Source organism: Anopheles darlingi, chromosome 2, assembly GCF_943734745.1.
Source record: "Anopheles darlingi chromosome 2, idAnoDarlMG_H_01, whole genome shotgun sequence".
NCBI lineage: Eukaryota > Metazoa > Arthropoda > Insecta > Diptera > Culicidae > Anopheles > Anopheles darlingi.
In genome coordinates this window covers 25,959,703-25,979,018 of record NC_064874.1, presented here as the reverse complement: position 1 = coordinate 25,979,018, position 19,316 = coordinate 25,959,703, and the positions used below count along the sequence as shown (strand labels likewise).

The 19,316-nt window shown below is 51.0% G+C and overlaps 2 protein-coding genes across 2 annotated transcripts in view; both read left to right on the top strand.

Moving 5' to 3' along the window:
* LOC125947999 (protein D3-like) overlaps window positions 1–19,316 on the top strand; it is a 348,887-nt gene that overhangs the window by 196,617 nt on the left and 132,954 nt on the right. The window lies entirely within an intron of this gene.
* Window positions 9,839–19,316, top strand: part of LOC125947902 (hormone receptor 4-like) — a 70,529-nt gene continuing 61,051 nt past the window's right edge. The window contains exons 1-2 of the mRNA XM_049673428.1: window positions 9,839–10,505; window positions 10,593–11,003. Of these exons, the coding sequence (XP_049529385.1) occupies window positions 10,013–10,505; window positions 10,593–11,003 (904 nt within the window). The 5' untranslated portion in view covers window positions 9,839–10,012. The remainder of the gene's footprint in view (window positions 10,506–10,592; window positions 11,004–19,316) is intronic.

The window sequence follows — 19,316 nt, the reverse complement described above, 5'->3', positions numbered from 1 at the left end:
GTGGTTCTGCGGCTTCAATATCGAATCGGTATCGGTGTCTTTTATGTTCTTTCACGACACAAGTCTAGTGTTTGTGTTCGCAAGTAATAAGCGCATTGCCTTGTGCACGATGCCCGAGTTGGAGTTGGAGTTTTCGTTTGTTGTTCGTTTCGTATGGCCACAGAGGGCAAGCCGCCATCGCACCCAGGCTTGTTAGTCGCTCTCGGTGTTGGCGCGCGTCGTGGTGGCATAGTTAATCATAGTCGCACATCCGGTCGTCGCCGCACACAGCAAGCTGCGGCGCGGTGCGGTGCGCTGCGATTGTCGAGCGTTCTAAGATCACTAAGCGCAGCCGTGATCGTGATGATGGTGCGCAACCCCAGTGCCCAGAACGAAGGTTTGTGCTTCGTAGTGGAGCGCGAAAGATGAAGGATTGCCATCCGAAACGAGCGATGCCAATGATAAAGAGAAAAGAAAGTGTGTGAGAGAGATGAGCGAGTGAGGTACAAGTGAATATGCTAGCAACTGGGTTTCGGTTTAATGATGCACATCTCCCACTGTGTTGGTTCCGAATGCTGAATGTTCTATCGGATCTTGTGGAAGGATAGAATATCCCGATGTGTTGTTTTGCGCATTGCGACATACTGTGGCATGTGACATTGTATCGCAATGCAAGTGTGTTGAAACATTTGGTGATCGTTTTGTAAGTGTGAACACGGATCTTTAGTGGTGTATTAAGTACCACACAGTGTAGTTCAGAGTGTTATAAGGAAAGTAGTTACTTCAGTGTAGTTCAGAGTGTTATAAGGAAAATTGTGTTTTGAATGATCGATTAACGAATCCGTCTAGTGCTCAGCTGTGATATAAATCTAACCTTAATAGGTATTGCATCGCTCGCTACCATGAGTGAACAATCATATCAATACATTTCAGTTTGACTTATCAATTGTTTAAATGCTGGTTTGTTTGATAAACAGTTTCAAACTGGTTGCTGGACAGTTGATAATGGATTTGTTTTTCATGTTATGAATGGAGAAGAAAGATGCGAATAGTGAGTTTTTTTGGCATCATTCCATCAACTCATTAGCATGAAAAGTATAATGGTGGACCTCGAATAAAATGGAATTAAGTACCCGCTAATTAATGTTTGGCTTAATAAGTTTAAGCAATTCAAAGAAGCAGTTAAAATAGTACAATCCTCATGACGATATTGAAATATTTTTGTATTATTTATAATATTTCAATTCAACTACAATCGGGAAATGGAGATACTAGAACGAAACTTTATCAGTTAGCTTAATCCTTTAATTGAATTTTCGACCATTTCCTTCAAGATCACCTTTTTCTGAGTGATTTCCGCAAAAATGTATCTCCCGATAAAGTGGATGCTAATAAAATTGCAAACAGTTAAATGCATCCCCCGTTTGCATCGACCAAATAAGGGCAACCGTACCTGGTACCAGCGCTTCCGCTAGGGGGTGATTTGTTGGAATTAGAAACTGAAACTAAATCCAATGGAATGGTCCACCCTTCCCTGATCATTCATTTGCAATTTAAAGCCAACAAGTGACCGGCCACAAAAGGACCAGCATAAGAAGAGAAGTAACTGCAGTGAAAGCGCCTACCTGGGGGCAAACGCGGAACGCGAACCACGAATCGGTTGGTTCGGGAAACGATCGAGATCTAATCCAACGAAACCGGGGTGCGGGAGGGGACGTGGGTAGTGGTACGATAAAAATCACAATTTATGCTCTTCTTTACGCCCGCCGTAAGTGTCTCTCACTAGAAAGTGTCGTAGCTCATGTGTTACGAGAACAGTTTGTTCCGTGTGAGTGAGTGTTTGTGTGTGTGTGTGTGTGTGTGTGTGTGTGGGTTGTCCATTGTATGAATGAAAGCAAGTATTGATCTGGGGGTGGAGAGCGGTTCCCCTAGACGGTTTGCTGGCCAGCGGACTTACTACGAGCACACAGGCCTCACAGTCGCCGGTTGGCTGGCAAGCTACGGCCTACGTCCTACGTCCTACGCCTACCTTCTCAAGGCCTTCAAGGTCACCCTCTGACTGACCGGTGCCTGGTAGTTCGATGCGGAACCGGCATGCCGGCGGTCGGCCAACTCTGACGGAAGCGCCGGTGGGTGTCATTCAGTGATGGATTGACACCAACTTTCGGTGCCCCCAAAAGAGAGAGAGCTTACCACCGAGCAAGTGTGATAAAGAAGTGCTCCCAATCTCCCATCCCATCATCATCATACACACACACGCACGTCCGATTCTAACGAAATGGTGGAACACCAAACTTCAGTCCGGACTTAAATGACAAACTTCGTGGCATTCGTTCGACAAAGGGACATAGAGGCAAAAGCTCGCAAGCTCCGCAAGTCGCGTCCGGGGTGCAACGCATAAACGGTGTTTGCATCGCGCCAACGCGCATCGGGGGCACGCGACTTAACGGATGCAAGCGTCGCCCACACACACACACACACCAGGCAGCAGGCGGTTCGTGGCAGTTCAATAGCACATCGCCCACACACGGGACCAGAGGGATTTCACGGATTTTATTCCGGAGTTGCTTTTTTTTGGTGAATTTTGTTTTTGGGTGGATGTTCGATGCGTCCAGTCGTTCTATACAGACATGACGGAAATTGTGTTGGCCAAAATGGCTATCCAAATGGCCCAGGTGAAACGCGCCCCCTTTCCATCACACCCCCCGGTAGAGTAGATAAGGTCAAAGTCCTCGCGAACGAACGAATGTTTATGTTGAGTCCTATTTGTGGTTACGTCTGTCTGTATGTGGCTTGTCACATACTGGTGTTGGCGTCCCTTGTCTGTCGAGTAGTGTCATCGACAGCACTTCGCAACTATCCGCCAACCTCTGATTGGAGGACCATTAATGCTGCTACATCCCCTCCATGGGAAGAGACGATTGAAAGGTCGCGCGCTCGTTGCTTGCTTGCTTCCTTCGGTTTCAGATGATTGCGATTAGCGAGAGGGCGATAGGTAGCAGCACCGGCTACAGGGATTACAGAAGGTTGCGAATCACATTAACGGAGGTGTCCGCCCTTCCGTAACACCTGACAAATAAATGTCGCGGCCTCTCGCCTACCCGGTTTGATGGGTTAGCTGGCTTCGGATCAAACCATCTTCCGGGTAACCTTTCGGTCCGGCTTTCTATGCGGTTCGCAAACATTCTGTCCTTTGCTGGGAAAATCGTAAACGGCAGCAGCATCCTTTGGTTGTTACAATGTTGCAAAGGGCTTAAAGGACTTCCGAGAAATCACTTCCGATGTATTTTCATATTTTTTATCCACTTTCCTTCCTTTCTAACCTTCCACTTCCTTTTAAGCTCCTTCTCTCGTTGCTCGTCGCTCTCTGCTCTCGCTGCTGCTGTTCGTAGAATCACTTGCAAGGTGTTATCTGGAACCATTCCTTGTTATCAGTTTCACAGCGCTAGGATCCTCGGTTTTTGGGTCGAACAGTTTGACAGTTACGCCAGCATGTGTGTGTGTGTGTTTGTGTGTTTGGAAAGCTATATCTCCCAATACGGTTAGTAGCATGCTGTAGTGTGTAGGCCTTTGGTGCTGCCTAAGTAAATCCCCCCTCCATTCACCCCCTCCCCCCTCCCTTGCGCTGGTGTGTGGGTTGACGGAACCACCGTACATATGTGTGTGTGTGTGCGCCCGGTTGCCCCGGTTGTGGATGTGTGGCTTGAGTTTCGGTTTCGCACCGGCGGCCCACCTAATAACGTCCCACTCGTCCTCGGATATGGGCAACTCCACCCTCCCCTCTCACTTCCACTCACTCCCTCCCCAAGGGGAGCTTACTTCGTGCCCGGGCACACTTCGGCGGGCGAGAGTTGGCGTCGTGAGCCGCCCCCTTGCGTTTGCGTTCTTTTTCTTCTTTTTTTCTTCTTTTTTTGTTGTATTACGGATACCCTACACCTACACATCCTTCGACGCTTCCTTCGCTACACACCAACGCACCACGCAACGCACCACCTCCCTCGCATCCCTCCGCCGCTGATGTTTCTGCCCCACCCTTCACCCTCTCCCACTAACAATGACTGGTAGCCGGCATTGGCAGCAGTGCCGGTTGCATCCCACATCCTGCTCGCTGCTTCCTTCTGGCACGCACGCACGCACCACTCTTGGCCCTCGCAATTGCTCTCTTTCACTCTCTTGCACTCTCTCTCTCTCTGCTTATTTATCTCTATCTCTTTCACTCCACTTCTGTTGCTATCGTTTTGTCTCTTTCGCGCGAGATATCCTCCACAGACCACGCGACGCGCTGGAGCTGCTGCTGTTGCTGCTGCTGCTGCCGGGAGCACGTTTTTCCGGCGCACTCCGGTGACGCTGGGCCAGCTTCATTCACAAATCCGTTCGTCCACGCGGTCGCTCGCTTGTTTCGTTCGCTCGCGACGCATTTGCCAGGAAGTGTGGCCAGTTTTTCGCGCCCAAAACCGTCGATTGAAAGAAAAACGGGTGAAAGCAGGAATAGAAAGGTGGAAGGGGAAAGAGAAAGTGTCAGTGACGGTGGGGTAGGCAGGGTTAGAAGGGTCCACTGTACGCACCTTGCTACTAGTGTGGCTTCGAATCTGCAATCGAGTAGTAGCACCGGTTAGTGACTGTTATTAAGTTGTAGTAGTAGTAGTAGTAGTAGTAGCAGTAGCAGCTTGACCTGTCGATGTGCTTAGTGGAAGATTGTAATTAGCGCGTGTGTGTGTGTGTGTGTGTGTGGAAACGGGAAGATCAATTTCAAGGCTGCTCGAACTAGGGTAAGTCGTATCCTATCAAAACCAATAGGCGCTTCTTGGTAGTTTCTATTTACACACAAATACGCTGAAACGGCCACTGAGAATCCATTAGCGAAATGAGGCATATGGAGCTTGGAGTTCGGAAAAATAACCCTCCAACCTAACCCCAACGCAGATGAGCATATTCAGGAACCACAAATACATCCTTCTCGAAGCCGGCGCCTCGGATTATCGGGAAGCGATTGCACACGCGGCAAACATACTACTGTGTCCAAAAAGTAAGGTGACATTGGATGTATTTTGAAAGTTCTTTAATTTTTCTTCCAAATCAATTTTTTTGCCATCAATGTAATCCCTCCCAGACACAATGCACTTTTGCCGACGAATTTTCCAATTTTCTAAACACGCGAAAATGTCGTCTTTAGGAATGGCCTTCAGCACCTTTTTCGCAGCGGCTTGAATCTGCTCTATCGTGTCAAAACAGTGTCCTCGGAACGAAATTTAGGGCTTGTCTAATAACCAGAAGCCAAATGTAACCAAATCAGGCGCATAAGGTTTTATCGGAACGATATGAGTGAAAATATTGGCAAAAAAGTCACAGAAAACCAACGAAGTTTGAGATGGTGCATTATCGTGATCGAGCGCTGACGCACTTGAGATGAAAAACATCCTTCCAAATATAATTTACGGATATGTTTGATATGCCAATATCATCAGCAAAGTCTCTTGTTGTTAATCGACGGTTTTCCAACACCAAATCTTTGATTTTTTGGACGTGACCTGCATCGATTGTCGTTGGTGGTCGTCTAGAGCGTACTTCCTCTTCAAAACGTTCCCGACCCTCCTGGAAGTCTTTCCACCAAGTGTAAATAATTTTTATTGACGTAGTATCGTCACTAAAGACATTTTGTACCATTCGCATTGGTATATTTGCAGCAGAAAAATTATTTTTAATGCAAATTCTTTGTTTTAAAATTTGCGACATGAAGAAAAACGAAGAATACACTTTTAGCAGTTCACAAAAAAATACGTATCTCAAACACTAGTGAATATTTTGACGTGAAACTTGCCATGGTTGTCAATAACAGTGCTGACAACATATAAAAAATACAAAACTAAAGGTATCCTTTTACGCGGGCATTTTGGACACCGTGTCACCTTACTTGTTGGACACAGTAGTATATCGGAGAGGGAGGTTGGGGGGCCTTAAAAGTGAAACAAATATTAGCGAGAGCCCACGAAAAGCTCCATGTTTGTGCTCGACCCACAAAAAGATGTTTACGCCAGCGCCAGCGAAGGCAAGAGGCGTCTCTCTCTCTCTCTCTATCTCTCTTCCCATAATCAATCGCATTAACAAGACGCATCCTTTCCCCTTTTCGTCACTTTCATTCATGCGAAAACCAGGGCCTAGCGTGAATTGCTAACCCACTGCCACCCAACGCCCTTACCCGAAAAAAAAAACACCGACAACCAAGTATTGTTTCTGACAAAATGGGTCCCAAACGAGAGCCACCAGGCGCCTCCAGCAAGCGTACCACCGGTAAGCCAGCGAAACCCCTGGCCGAACATTCTCGGCCGGGTGCTCTAGATTCATCTTCTTCCTCTTCGTCTTCATCAAGAGCTTCTGCGACCGTTGCCGCTGCTGCTGCTGCTGCTGCCCAAAAAACGGTGCACGTGCATTGGTCTTCGCTTGAGTTCGCTGTATTGCATGGTGTTGGTGCCGGTGTTGGTAACGGCATGTAAACGTTGCCCCGTTGGTTGTCAAGGGAAACACCGTAACGCCTACGCCACGGAGGTGGGGGAGTTTGGACACAATCGTGATGGATTGGAGGTGCCGCTTGAGACGAGGAGCCACATGTTAGAAGCTCCGACACTCTCTGGGGGGGGGAGGTAGTTCTAGAAGGATGAGGACGTTCGCCGAACGGTGAAGATGCGGCACGAGCCCGAGTAGAGCTCCCTGGCGAGCTGCTGCCCTTTGGATGCCTTGCTACTACCTTCTCCACCCTTACCGGTGGCTCCCTCTTTACCATATCTTACAACCGCCTGCGCCTGTTCCGGATAACACCTGTTGCTCACGTTCAGCTGCTTTCACTCGCAAGCACTCTCTCTCTCTCTGTCTCTGTCTCTCACTCTATCTGTCATTATCTTTCTCCGTCTTTCGTTGGGTCTCTTTCTCGCTCCATAGTCTCTCTCTCACGTTCACGCACACTCCATTTTCCGACTCGTGATGCCGTGTGCCGCTCTGGCATCAGCTTTTCTTGCTTCATTTCCCTCAACTCCTCTCGTTTTCTTGTCGCACGCTCCTTCTCACGGAGCACGCTCTCGCTCTCTCTCACTCATTATCTCTCTCTCTCGCTCTCACTCTCTGTGCCTGTTGCTCGCACGCTCTGGCCCGAACGGGAGGCCCGGGTTCCCGCCGAACATCTTACGCCGATAATGCCGTGCTGATAGTAGCTGAAGGATAGTACACCGGGTATGAATGGAGCATGCCGGTGACTCCATTGATTAAACGTTCGATTGCCTTCCGACGGGCATGACACACTCCCAGGTTCCTGTTGCCGGTCGAAAGTGGTATTAGACGTCGAGTGTTGCAACGGGATGCTACTAGCTACTAGCTGGTAGTGTTTAGTGGGACAATATTTAGTGTAGTTGTTTGGTGAAATTAATAGATAGAGAAAGAGAGAGAGACATACACTGGTGAGTTGGAGGATGTGAGGATCGCTGCATAGTAGTGAAGTGAATGTAAACGGTCTACTAGCATGTTGCCATTTGCCGCCATTCGAGGCCATATTGTTTCTAATATCGGATATTGTTCTCGTGGAAAAGTGACGGATACAACAGGAAACACAGCAACAGAGTACGTCGTGTGAGATGATGAACAGTGAGATCGCTGATCGAGATGTGAGCGAGTGAATGATATCAACTGCTGTGCTGGTCGTCAGGTGAGCCAAGTGAGCTCACTTGATCATCGTTCATACGAGTGACGCTACCAGCTACCCGGGTAGACCTAGTGATCGTGTGTTAGAAACTTGTTGTGAACTTGAATACTACTGCAAACTGACACAGCCACATGTAGTAACAGGAAGGTAATTCTGTCCAAAACTGATTGGGTAGAGAGAGAGAGAGAAAGAGCGCGCGCGTGTGTGTGTGCGACTCCCCTGGCAGTGTCCTCTAGCGCGAACATGCGCGAACACCGTATCCGTCTTAGCGGTGGCCAGGCGTCATAAGGCAAAATAAGAACGACGTCACCGGCGCCGGCTATCGAGACGACAACGTGGCACACACCGGCACACCCGCACTGACAGCCAGGCAGTGTGACAGCGTGATCGAGATCGTCGCCAGCGCGGCAAGTTTGTAGTTGTGGCCTCGGCCTCGACTCGACGCTGCGACTGTGTGTTTGCCCGGAGCGGTGGCAAGGGACAGGCAAACGGGGTACTCTGGTTTTGACAATGACTGCACTCACCAAATGGGACATTTCACTTCTTCTCCTGCGCACTCCAAAAGGCCGCCACGATCGCCACGATCGCCACGAATGGGGAGGAGTGGGACTTTGCATCTTATCTCTTTGGTCGTAGCTCGGTGTCGCTCACGGCGTGAAGGTGTGTTGGTGGTGACGTGGGTGGCGTTGGTGACGGCTGTTCGGTGCTGCTCTGCCCGTGCCCGTGGTGATGATCATCACACATCGTGCGGACATCGAGATCACTAATTTCGTCCACTAATACGCCATTTTCTCCGCGCACACACTCACACACACACCCCGTCGTGGGGAAAATTCGTCATCATACGGCCAGCAAATGGATGGCAGGAGGCAGGCAGGGGAAAGTGGAGGAGCCGTGGTTGATCTTGGACCGTGGCGTTCGTGCGCAACTGCGTCCGGGATGTGCGCGCCCCTCTCCCTGCTCTCTGTATCCCCTTGCCTGCCTGCCTGCCTGCTTGGTGTGGTGGCGGCACAGCACAGCACAGCTTCCACGGTGTCGATCGTGGCTGGCGCGATTCAGTTTGCGAAACGATCCGATTTGAAGCACCTGAGAGAAGACCGAGAAGAGTGCGTTGTCGGTGCGGCGCGCGTTCTCGAGTGCTGCTAGGGACGGGCCGGGTTAACGAGTGAACGGTTTCGATAATTTTTTGAAGTAGTTTCTTTTGTTTACCAACGAACCAACGACGTTAACACCGACATAAGCGAAACGACGAAAACGAGCAAACGAAACCAACCGGGCGCCGCGTGTCAATCGAGACGCAGTGCAGTTGGTCTATATCGAAAAGTGTAAGTGATCCTAGTGAGCTCCCCCGGCTGTCAAACGCCTTTAGGTTCGGAACTCCATTGCTTGCTTGATGGATATATAGTGGACTAGTGGACTCAACTCGTGTCGCAGTGTGTCAAACGAATACTTAATACTCGCCGAAAGTGGACGACCAGAGGCGTGCTTTGATGTTGTGCTGTTGTCAGCGGCCAATTCCCTCAAGGGAACACCACCGATTCTAGCTAAAGACGACAGTGCCTGTGCGACGGATGGAATGTTTACCACGAAGGAGCTCACCTGCTAACTTATAATGGACGTCACTCTTCCGGAAACCTGTATTCGTTTTCTACAAAACCTTACCTTATGATTCCAACTTTTCCAGATTCTCTTGCCAGAAGTGTCACCGTGCATATCTTGTGTCTTGTGTCCTGTGTGTGTGTGTGTGTGTGTGTGCGTAAAGTGATGAGTAAAGTCTGTAATGTGCCACTGTACGTGTCAAGTTACCTCAGCGAGCCCCCAGCATTACAATACCTCTGAAACGTTAGGAAGCTTCCTCTCCAAGTGCCGCGAGTACCATCCTCGTCCAAGTGTGCGAATTGTGTTCCGTTGTGTGCCCATAAGCAGTGAAGTGAAGTGTCTCTAGTGTTTAGTGTGTTGCAAAGGCAGTTTCACGTCCATTCTGGAAATCAAGTGCCAGTGCTGTTGTGGTGATTAGTTACGAGTACATATTCGACCGTCGGGGAATACATTGTTACATTTAATGTGTGCTGTACACGCTGTCGTGCCCGAAGTGACCGTCCTGTGTCGTTAATGGTGATCAGTGGAAATCCGTGAAAATCTATCGTGCCATCCGCGTGTCCCCCTCATCCGCGTGTCCCCCTCATCCGCGTGCTATGGAGTGTTTATCATTTATCGCATTTTGTGTTTTTGGTTTTTCGTTTTCGTTCGTTCCCCGCATTTCGATCGTGCTCCGTGGTGCCCGTCGGCCAGAACCGTTCGATCGGATCCGTGCGTGTCCGGGTGCTAGCATCAGCGGTCACGAAAATGTTAGCTATGCGTCGCGAAAGTGAACCAATCTGCGGTAGTGCCACGGCTACGAGTAACCACTTGCTTGCACACCATCACCACCATCACCATCATCACCATCATCTGCATCAGCACGAGGAGCCTGCCGACGATGGCCAGCCGACGGTAAACGGTCTGAGTGAGGGTTCCGCCACAACCGAACATCCGTCGGTGAACGGAGAACTGGACTGTGTGGCCGGTTTGGAGCAGGAAACGGGAGGTGGTGGTTTTCCAAACCTTCCGCAGCAACAGCATCAGTTACAGTTGCTGCACCAGCAACAACAACAACAACAGCAGCAACAACTGCTGCAGCAGCAGCAACTGCAGCATCAACAACAGCAACACCAGGATCATCAACATTATCATCATTCCCGTGCATTGTCACCGGCGGGCTTCACGCACGCCGGTTTCAACGGTACCGGATCCAGCCTCGGGTCCGGCTATCCGGGATTCAGCAGCTTCGGAACCGGACGTAAGTGTCAACGTCAGTCAGTTCTTCGCCACTAGAAGGGTCCAAACTAGCGTGTGCTTTTATTTCTTTCTCGACGCACACCGACAGTGCCCGGTTTCAGTTCGGCGTCGCACCGATCGGCGCATCTAGCGACGGCCAACACCGCCAGCACCGCCTCAAGCCTTGACGAGTACGTCGACATCCTGCAGGTCCAGCAGCTCCTGCTGGAGAACTCGTCGACCGTGGCTAGCCATCCTAGTACCACGATATCCACCACATCCACCACTAGTACCACTACGACCAGTGCCAGTGGGCCTTCCTCCACCAGTAGCACCACTACTGGCACTACCTCCAGCTCCGCTGCCACCCTTCCTTCCACATCCTCCACGTCCACGGCCACGTCCACGCTCTTCCACGGTGCAAAAGGCCGGCCAAAGGTGAACCTCCAGAAAGCAGCCGACTTCCAGGCGGCGGCGGCAGCGGCAGCGGCGGCTGCTGCAGCCGCAACCCAGCTCCAAGGTACGTACCCCCGCTGCAGATGGCTCCGAGCCAGGACAGACAATGTTGAAGAGACGGTTGCACGCACGGACGCACGCACGCACGCTCGCTTGCTCGCCAGACGACATTGCATTGCCAAATGCACCAGAACTCCTGTTCCGGTGACTCACACAGGTGGAGTCGCGTCGCTGATGCAAATGGCGCAATCACTAACACGCGCGAGGGCGCGCACGCCAGCACAAACCCCTCAAACCGAACGCCACACAAACCGGTCACACATACACAGGCACACACAAACTCTGGCACGTACACGCCGTTGCGCGTCGTTTCGTCACGTCAATTTGTGCTAAATTTATTAATAAAACTAGACACTTTTATCATTAAGTCCATTAGCGTTATCGTTTAATTAAAGTCATCGTCGTCGCCGTCGTCGTGGTCGCAGTAGACGACGTCGTCGCCATTGCCATTGACACAGCGCGTTGTCGTCTCCGCGATGGCCGGCCAATGGACTGCCCAGTGCCAACGACAACTGCTGGCAACTCCATGGTCTGCCGTCGTCGTCGTCGTGGCCGTTCCCGTCGTTTTTTTTTCACGCGATCTCCCTGACTTCATGCCTTGGACTTGGTCAGCGCAGGGCGCAGTGCAGCGGGACTGATTTGCGAACCTCGTTGTTGTCCGGCGGCGGTCCGTCCGGTGGTCATTGGTTCCACCGAAATTGTGTCACTTGGTTGCGTGGCGTCACGGAACCGTCTAATACCAATTAGGGTGGCCAAAGGTTGGCGTCCCGAGGACCTTCCTAAAGGGGGGGGGGGGGGGGGTCTTAAGTGCTTCTACTTTGATCGATTTCATTCGATTTGGGGGGAGTCACTCCAGGGCACGGAGACGTAAGACGCGCAGTTTGATTGGTTGGTTTCGATGTCCATTGGCCCTGGCCGCCGGGCCAGGATGTGGTTATCTAAGACTCTAGAGACCCTGATGACGCGTGCGCCTGTGTGTTTGTGTGTGTGTACGTGTGTGTGTGTGCCACTCACGGTGCACTGAGGCGATCGAGGGTCTCTCTCTCTGTCCGGCGCAGAAGAACCTGCATTATCGGCGACTACCCACGAGTTTGTCTATATAATTTAATGTAATTTCAATGTTTTTCGACTTCACGCTCTTGCGCGACTTGTGACACCCTCCTCCTCCTCCTCCTCCTCCTCCTCTTTTCCACCCCTTCTTCCACCAAACCAAAAAACCTGACGATCGTCCATGATCGCGGGACCGCGGGACCTGTCAGACGGCAGTTCCTGCACGACGACCGCCACTACGGCGGATTGGGAGGAGGCGGAGACAACGGTGGGACAACCTGCTGGCTGGCTGGCTGGCTGGTTAGTTGACGGACACAGTGCTGGCGCTGACCACCACCACCACCACCATCACTAGGGGATCCTGCCAGTGGCACGACGCCACGAAGGACACGACGCCACACGCCCGGGGGACCCAGACATGGGCCCTGCCATGCTCGTCACCTGTTCAATGCGTTGGCATCCTCCCGTTGGTGGCGCTGATTGCATGTCGCGCGCCGAGTGCAGCATAACCTCGGTCTGCATACTGCGGACAGGAGGAGGGAGATCTGGACGATCTAAGGAAGGGTCAGGAGCGCCTCTCCGCGCCGCACGCGCGCCTCGACTGAGTGTTCGCCACACAAGTGACGTTCGATTTTTATTATTTATTAGTCCGCACAACACGGCGGCCGAAGAGCGAGAGAGTGTGAGAGAGAGAGAGAGTACGGGCACGAGACAGTGTCTGGCGACGTACGCTTCGACCTACGTACGGGCTGTGACCAAGGGGCCCCGGACTGCCGAAGCGCAGAGAGACAAGAAGCGCGAATTGGTTTGGAACAGCTCCGAGCTGCTCGTTCGCAAGTTATCGCGCGACAGAATGTGGTGCTCATAGATGGGTTTTGATTTATTGCCGGGCGACAGTGACCGGTGGCCAGCCAAACCTCGCCAAACGAAGGCATGGCTGCTTTCACGCGCCCCCAGGTCGGACATACGATGTCACATAACCTCACTTGTTGCGGACCTCGTCGAATAACTGGCGGACACTTTTCTCTCTAGCGGTCTGTCTACACCAATTGGATTCCGATTGTTCTTCGATCGATTGGTTCTTGATGTTGATCTTGTGAGAAGGTGGTTATCAAACGGGGGTTACCACTATACGACTGTTTTGTGACTTAACAGCGTTTTTTCTCCAGCATTTTATCACAAAATACAACCAACAGACGGTGCTGTACGTCAAGACTCCCATAGGCCATAGGCTACTTGATCTCAAATCTTTCGAACAGTGTCAACGTGTCAAGGTCAAGCACCTGATGACAGGACCGAGGCAACATACCGTCAAGCACCGGCGGCAATTTGTAATATTTATTTGGAAAATAAACTCATATTTAAACAAACATAATTTTTAAGAATAGCTCCGGGCGGAGACACCGGTCGGCGTAACGACATCGTCACGCTCCGGATTCGCAGACCGTCACCACCCTCCTCCCCGGTCCCTCTTCCCCTTTCCCCATCCCCTGTAGAAGCAGGATGCACCAGTCGCAGCAGCCGTGGTCATCCGTCCATTTTGGCACGAGGCGCGATGCGTAATGGTGTTTCGCAATCATCCGCTCATCCGCTCGCCCGCCCTCCCATGCCGTCGCGTTCTGGTCCGTTCCGTTCCGGCTCCGTTTCGGCAGTTATCCGTTCCGGTGCAGGCTGCGCTTGCAACCATAAATTATGCACGGAACTGAAGGGGCGAAAACGCGGAGGAACGGCCTCGCACGAAACGCAAACATCAGACAAATGCCTCCATTCCTCCACCCCCTCGGAAGGGAGGTTGAAGTGCAAAAAACGATTTAAAAAATTACCGTAAAATCAAGAAAAACCTTCGAAACTGTCTCCGCGACCGCGGGGATTTGCATCCGTCGTGGTCGCGGGAGCCAGAGACAGAGAGAGAGAAAGCGAGAGCTGTTGGCTCATTTTCGCGCTCCTCCTTTTTTATATTATTTATTTTTAAGGATCCCCAAGTGGCAGCTCCCGATTTCGCGCCCGCCGCCCCAATCGACTGTGGTTGCGAGAGGTCTTGAGGAGGAGGGGTTGAAGGGGGGGGGGGGGACAACGAAACAATAAATGTGTCTTCGTTTTTATATTTGTTTCCGCGTTTCCGCTGCTCAAAACCTCTCTGTCGTTGCTGCGCCTTGCGTTTGCGACGCGTCCGCGTCAACCGGGCCTGTCGGAGTAATTTATTTTCACGCACATTCGTTAAACTGTCCTCCGTTGTTTGTCAATTGGTTCCCGCGGCCCATGCAGCCCCCGTGCCGTTCCCCCAAAACGATGCATCCGATGGGGCAGGCAGGGCCGGGGATCGTAAAACAGCAGCAGTTTAAAAGACTATAAAGTATAAATTGATGCTACCAGTGGCCGAATCGGGATGGATGGAGGAGGTCGAGGTACCCGGCCCAAAAGGACAACGTTCGCGGGTGACAACCGCGGTCGCGACCACTTCAGAATTCAAAAAGAGAGAGAGAGAGCAAAAAAAAACAAGAAAATTAACCCAAGATCGGGCTGCAGCTCCCGGTAATGATCCGCCGCGATGGCGCGCTCATCTTGCGTTTTCACGGTTCCCCGATCTCCAAGGTGAAGGCGATGGCAGCCATCAGTGGGAAGGGGGAGGGGGGGCGGGAACGGGGGTGATTAAATGCAAACGAAGAATGCTTCATTAATCACCTCAAAACGGAGTGTTGCTCGTGTGGTTCCGTCGCGCGAATGAGAATGATGGTAGCTGGTGGTGTCACCAGAAGAGGGAAGAGAGGAGGGAGGGAGGCAGGGCGGGGGGACTACAACACCAAGTAGTTGTGCCGAGCGCCGAGCTGATTATTAATAATGAAAAGCGAAGCGAAACGCATTTCCGTGACTCATACTTACGGAGCAATTTAGTGGCAAGTTTGTCGAAACAAAAGGTCGATTCCGCAAATCTATCATCGAAGCATCGTCGTTGCATCGAAACGGAACCAAAATTTTGTGTTTAATTTATGTTAAAATGCCCCACTTCGAGTGAGAAAATGGTTTTGGGGGGGGGGCGCATTGCGATGCGCTTTCAACATTCATCGGCGAGGCAGTAATTCAATTACTTGTCGAAACGAAACACCTCGACTGCGCCATTCCTTGGGCGAGGAATCATGCTATGCAACGCCGATCACGCAGCTTCCGCTGCGGACATTCCTTCATTTACTGCTGCTGCTGCTGCTGTTGCACCTCCAGTGCACGGAAGCAACGAAGGCAGAATATAAGAAGAAGAGGAACAGAACAGGGCGCTTGGGTTGCATGATTGTCACGGACGCGCGCGCGCGCCAGCGAATGTCTCCTGCGCCCCGCGTCGGCCGTGATTTTAAATTATTGGCGACAACCCCCCCTACCACACACACACACACGCGCGCGCACACGGAGGGGGGATCGCACGCGCTCGACAACGGCATTGACTTGCGCGACGACAAGAAAAGTGACAAATAAATGTTAATAAATTTTAAATACAAATAACGTGGCGTGCTGCCACCGTCACCACCACTTCGTTCGGCACTTGGGACCTTCTGGTGTCTCTTTTGCACCCCACGCAGGCAGGGCACCCCATCTCCCCTCGCCACCATATGTGATGGATCGAATCCGCCTCTAGGGTGAGGATGCTGCAGCCAAAACCCGAAAGCGAGCGAATCCGACGTAACGATGCAAAATGCTCCTCCAGAAATCGCAAAGTGGATTCCAGTCTCTTGTTACGCTCTGGGACGCTCCGGCTGGCTGGTTGGTTGGTTGGATCGGTTTTTGGTCCAATTTTGATTGCCTGTCGTCTGGCGCGTTTTGAGTCGCGTTGGCGCGATCGCAGACAAACAGACGAATGGACGGACGGACGGACGGACGCCGGAGTCGGTGCGATGCGCGATAATGGCCCCTGCCTCGATTGCTATTCCCGGTTGCTTCGTGAAGTGTAATTTTCAGTGACCAAAGGGGAAGACAGAAGAGGAAGTCAACGGATCGCGAGGGGAATGGCGGCATGAAATGGAAATCCCCCGTTGCACTCGCACGAACGCTCTTTAATTCCGGCGCGACAAGTGTTGGTGTTGTTCCACTGTTATCCTCGTCGGTCACCTCATGATCGACTCATGGCATGGAAATACCGGGGCAACGGGTAACGAGCGTCGAGTGGCGGGAATCTGGCGTCAACCGATCCAGAAATGGATCGTCGCCATCCCCCTCCTGCTGCAACCCCTCGTCACGCACGTCGGGGCGATGATAATGTGGAGCGTGCGCTCGCGAATGCGCGATCGGTTTCCATCATCTTCTGCAGCATAAAGCCGGCGACAGCAACAGCGAAGCTGCCGATGAAGAGCCGATGAAGAGAGGGGGAAGAGGAGCAGATGAAGAAGAAAACGACAAAAACTGACAACGAGAACGGGCGGGAGGAAGGGAATGTGCAAACAAGCACCATTAAGCTGACGGCAATCAGCACACGATGGCACTAATAAATTAATACAGGCGTACAACTGTATTAATTAGGATAACCGCGGCCAACGGAAGGATAACCGCGGCGCTTGGGCGAAGGGGGATGAGTGAAGAGGCAGGGTTGATGGGGCAAGAGCCGCGGGGAGGCTTTACTACCAATTCGACCGATTGCTTAAGTGTCTTTTTAATTTATTTATTGCGAATTATCGGGCGCACGAGATGCACTGCACTGACCTTGGTTCCGGAGCCGGGCTCGTCTTTCGTTCGTTAATGGGCGGTGCAGTGCTTCACTTGCCCCCCCACCAATTGTTTTACCTGCGGTTACTGCCGGGTCCGAGGTTTGCCGAGACCAGCGGGTGGGTGAAGTGGTTGGAGTTGGTGGATGCTTTTAGGGTTTCCAATCGAACGACGACCCTTCTTCTATCAGCTAAGTGCGGCATGTGGTGGTGCGCCGCGCTGCCGAACGAACGAATGTGATGTGCCGTTCTGGTTCTTCGGCTGTGTGCGGCTCAGCAATTGTCACAGTAGTAGAGCACAGCGTGGTGTACACGTGTTGATTCATTATGTGCTGCATTCGTAGCTATTATGATCTCCTATTTTGGTATTCTAACAAAAGCACAAGCAAGTGGATGCGCCATTTTTAAAGAAAGAGTTACGTGGTAGGTTCGATAAATTGCCTAACTGTATCTGACACTTTATGAAGGTTTGATTTACCGAGTAGAAATTTCTAGATCCATTTACTGTTGGATTGCTTAGATGCATTTGTAGATGCACTTGTGATAAAATTATAGTTCTCTTCTCAGATGTTCCAATAATAATAATGAAAACAAGTTATCATTTATGTATTCTATGTAATTTGGTCATGTTCTGATGGTTCTCCTTTGTCCAACAACACACTGCCCAACATTTGACTTGAAAAACGTTTCATTTACATCGTTAAGCTAATAAGTTCATGTTTTTTCTAATGGATGTTATTCCTTGTTTAGCATCTCTTTGACAAAAAAACCATTGAACATAACAGGTTGAAACTCAGTTCTAAATGAAATAGAAAACCTAATGAATGTAGTGGTGGAAAATTCTTTGTTTCTAGTTTAAAAGTACCGATAAACATCCGTCATTCTGCATGAAAATGCACTAAGCGACTGACTAAACATGTGTTGCATTTGGGAAACTCATTTGAGTTCATTTTCCACTCAGTTATGTCACTTTCAGTAAAAAAAGAACGGTTTGTTCACAAATTATACGCTATCACGTAGTCTATGAAGATTCCTAAAGAGTTTCTTCCAAGATCAAACAATCATCTGTATGGCCTTACTAGCAGAACCATTCAAGCATTCGTCTCTCTCGTAAACCATGGCCCAAGTTATCTCGATTCCTAAAAGCCTCATTACGGTAGGTGAGCTTACGATGATCTGCGCGTATGATATGAGATGATCGGGTTTAATGACATCTCGTTTGAGCGAAGCCATGCGTTTCATCCAGATTAACACATTCACTACAACCCACGGAAACCTGGAAACCGAATTTTGCGAAGTCGTCGAAACCACTCACCAAGAAGTCTGGCGGCCGTCTTGAAGATCTAAATAAATCCATCATTCATTTGGCGATCCGGATGCGGAGCGCCAGCTCGAAATAGTACGAAATAGAGCTCTAGCGGCCCGGGTAGTGGCCCATTAGTCGTTTACTTCCTTAAACGGACGCGAACACCAGAACTCGCCCGACTCACATTATGCCGGATCTGGCCGGATGGAGAACAAAAGGTTCTTTCCCCCGGAGGCCACTGCTCCAACAGCAACAGCAACATCAGCAGCAGCAGCGGCAACAGGAAACAGATCAGGCAGTAAACAAGCCGGGCATCACCGGGAAACCCACGCCCCGCATTTATGGGCCGCTGTTTTTGGAAAAGACAAGTCTCTTTCTTCCAAATCCGCGCCATCACAACGCAGCGCACGGCGTCCAAGACGAAGTTGCCACGGTTCGTTCGGTCCAAATTCGGACGTACCCGTACCCAACGAGCAAACTCTAGCCCCTAAAAAAAACCCGGGGCCAGCAAGGGCATTGGCCATTTGTGCTCGCTTTGGACCTGAACCCGGACACACCGACTTATCCCTCTAATGAAGGTGCAGACTGAAGACAGGTCCGGCGGGAGGGAAAGGACGAGGAATTGGTCTTTTTGTCCGCCAAAAAAAAACGGAAAACAAACCTGGAACACGGGACGGCCATTTCGTCAACCAGAACGAAACGGCTGCTTCCCAGGCTCCCAATCTGGGAAGATCCGACGAAAGCTCGCGTGTGTGTGTGTGTGTGTGTTGGGTGTCCTCTACAGGAGGTCCTCAGTCTCATCAGCGTTGGTTCAGGTCGAAAGTTGAATGGACGAGACGCACCCCCAGGTTCCTTTTGTTCGTGGGATGACGCGTATGATTACGCTTGGCGATGGAAAACAAAATGGTAGCGAGAAGCACAATCCAGGTAGCCAGGTGGTGGTAGTGCAGTACGCAGCCAATCACAGCCATCTTGGATTTATCCCGCATCCCTACCGCTCGCCTTCGCACGCCTACCTAGACCAGACCGCTTACCGCCTGCGACCTGCCTGCTGGTAGCTCCCTCGCTTGATGCTAGAACAGAAGTACAAACGTACAAAATGGACAGCAAGACAGACAGAAACATACAAACACACCTTTAACACACACATACACACACGCACGCTCATCAAGACAGATAACGTTGTTACATTGGAATGGGTGGAGGGGGAAATACAGGACGCGAAATGGACGACGAAGAAGAACGACTACGACTACGAAGAAGAAGACGGCGACTC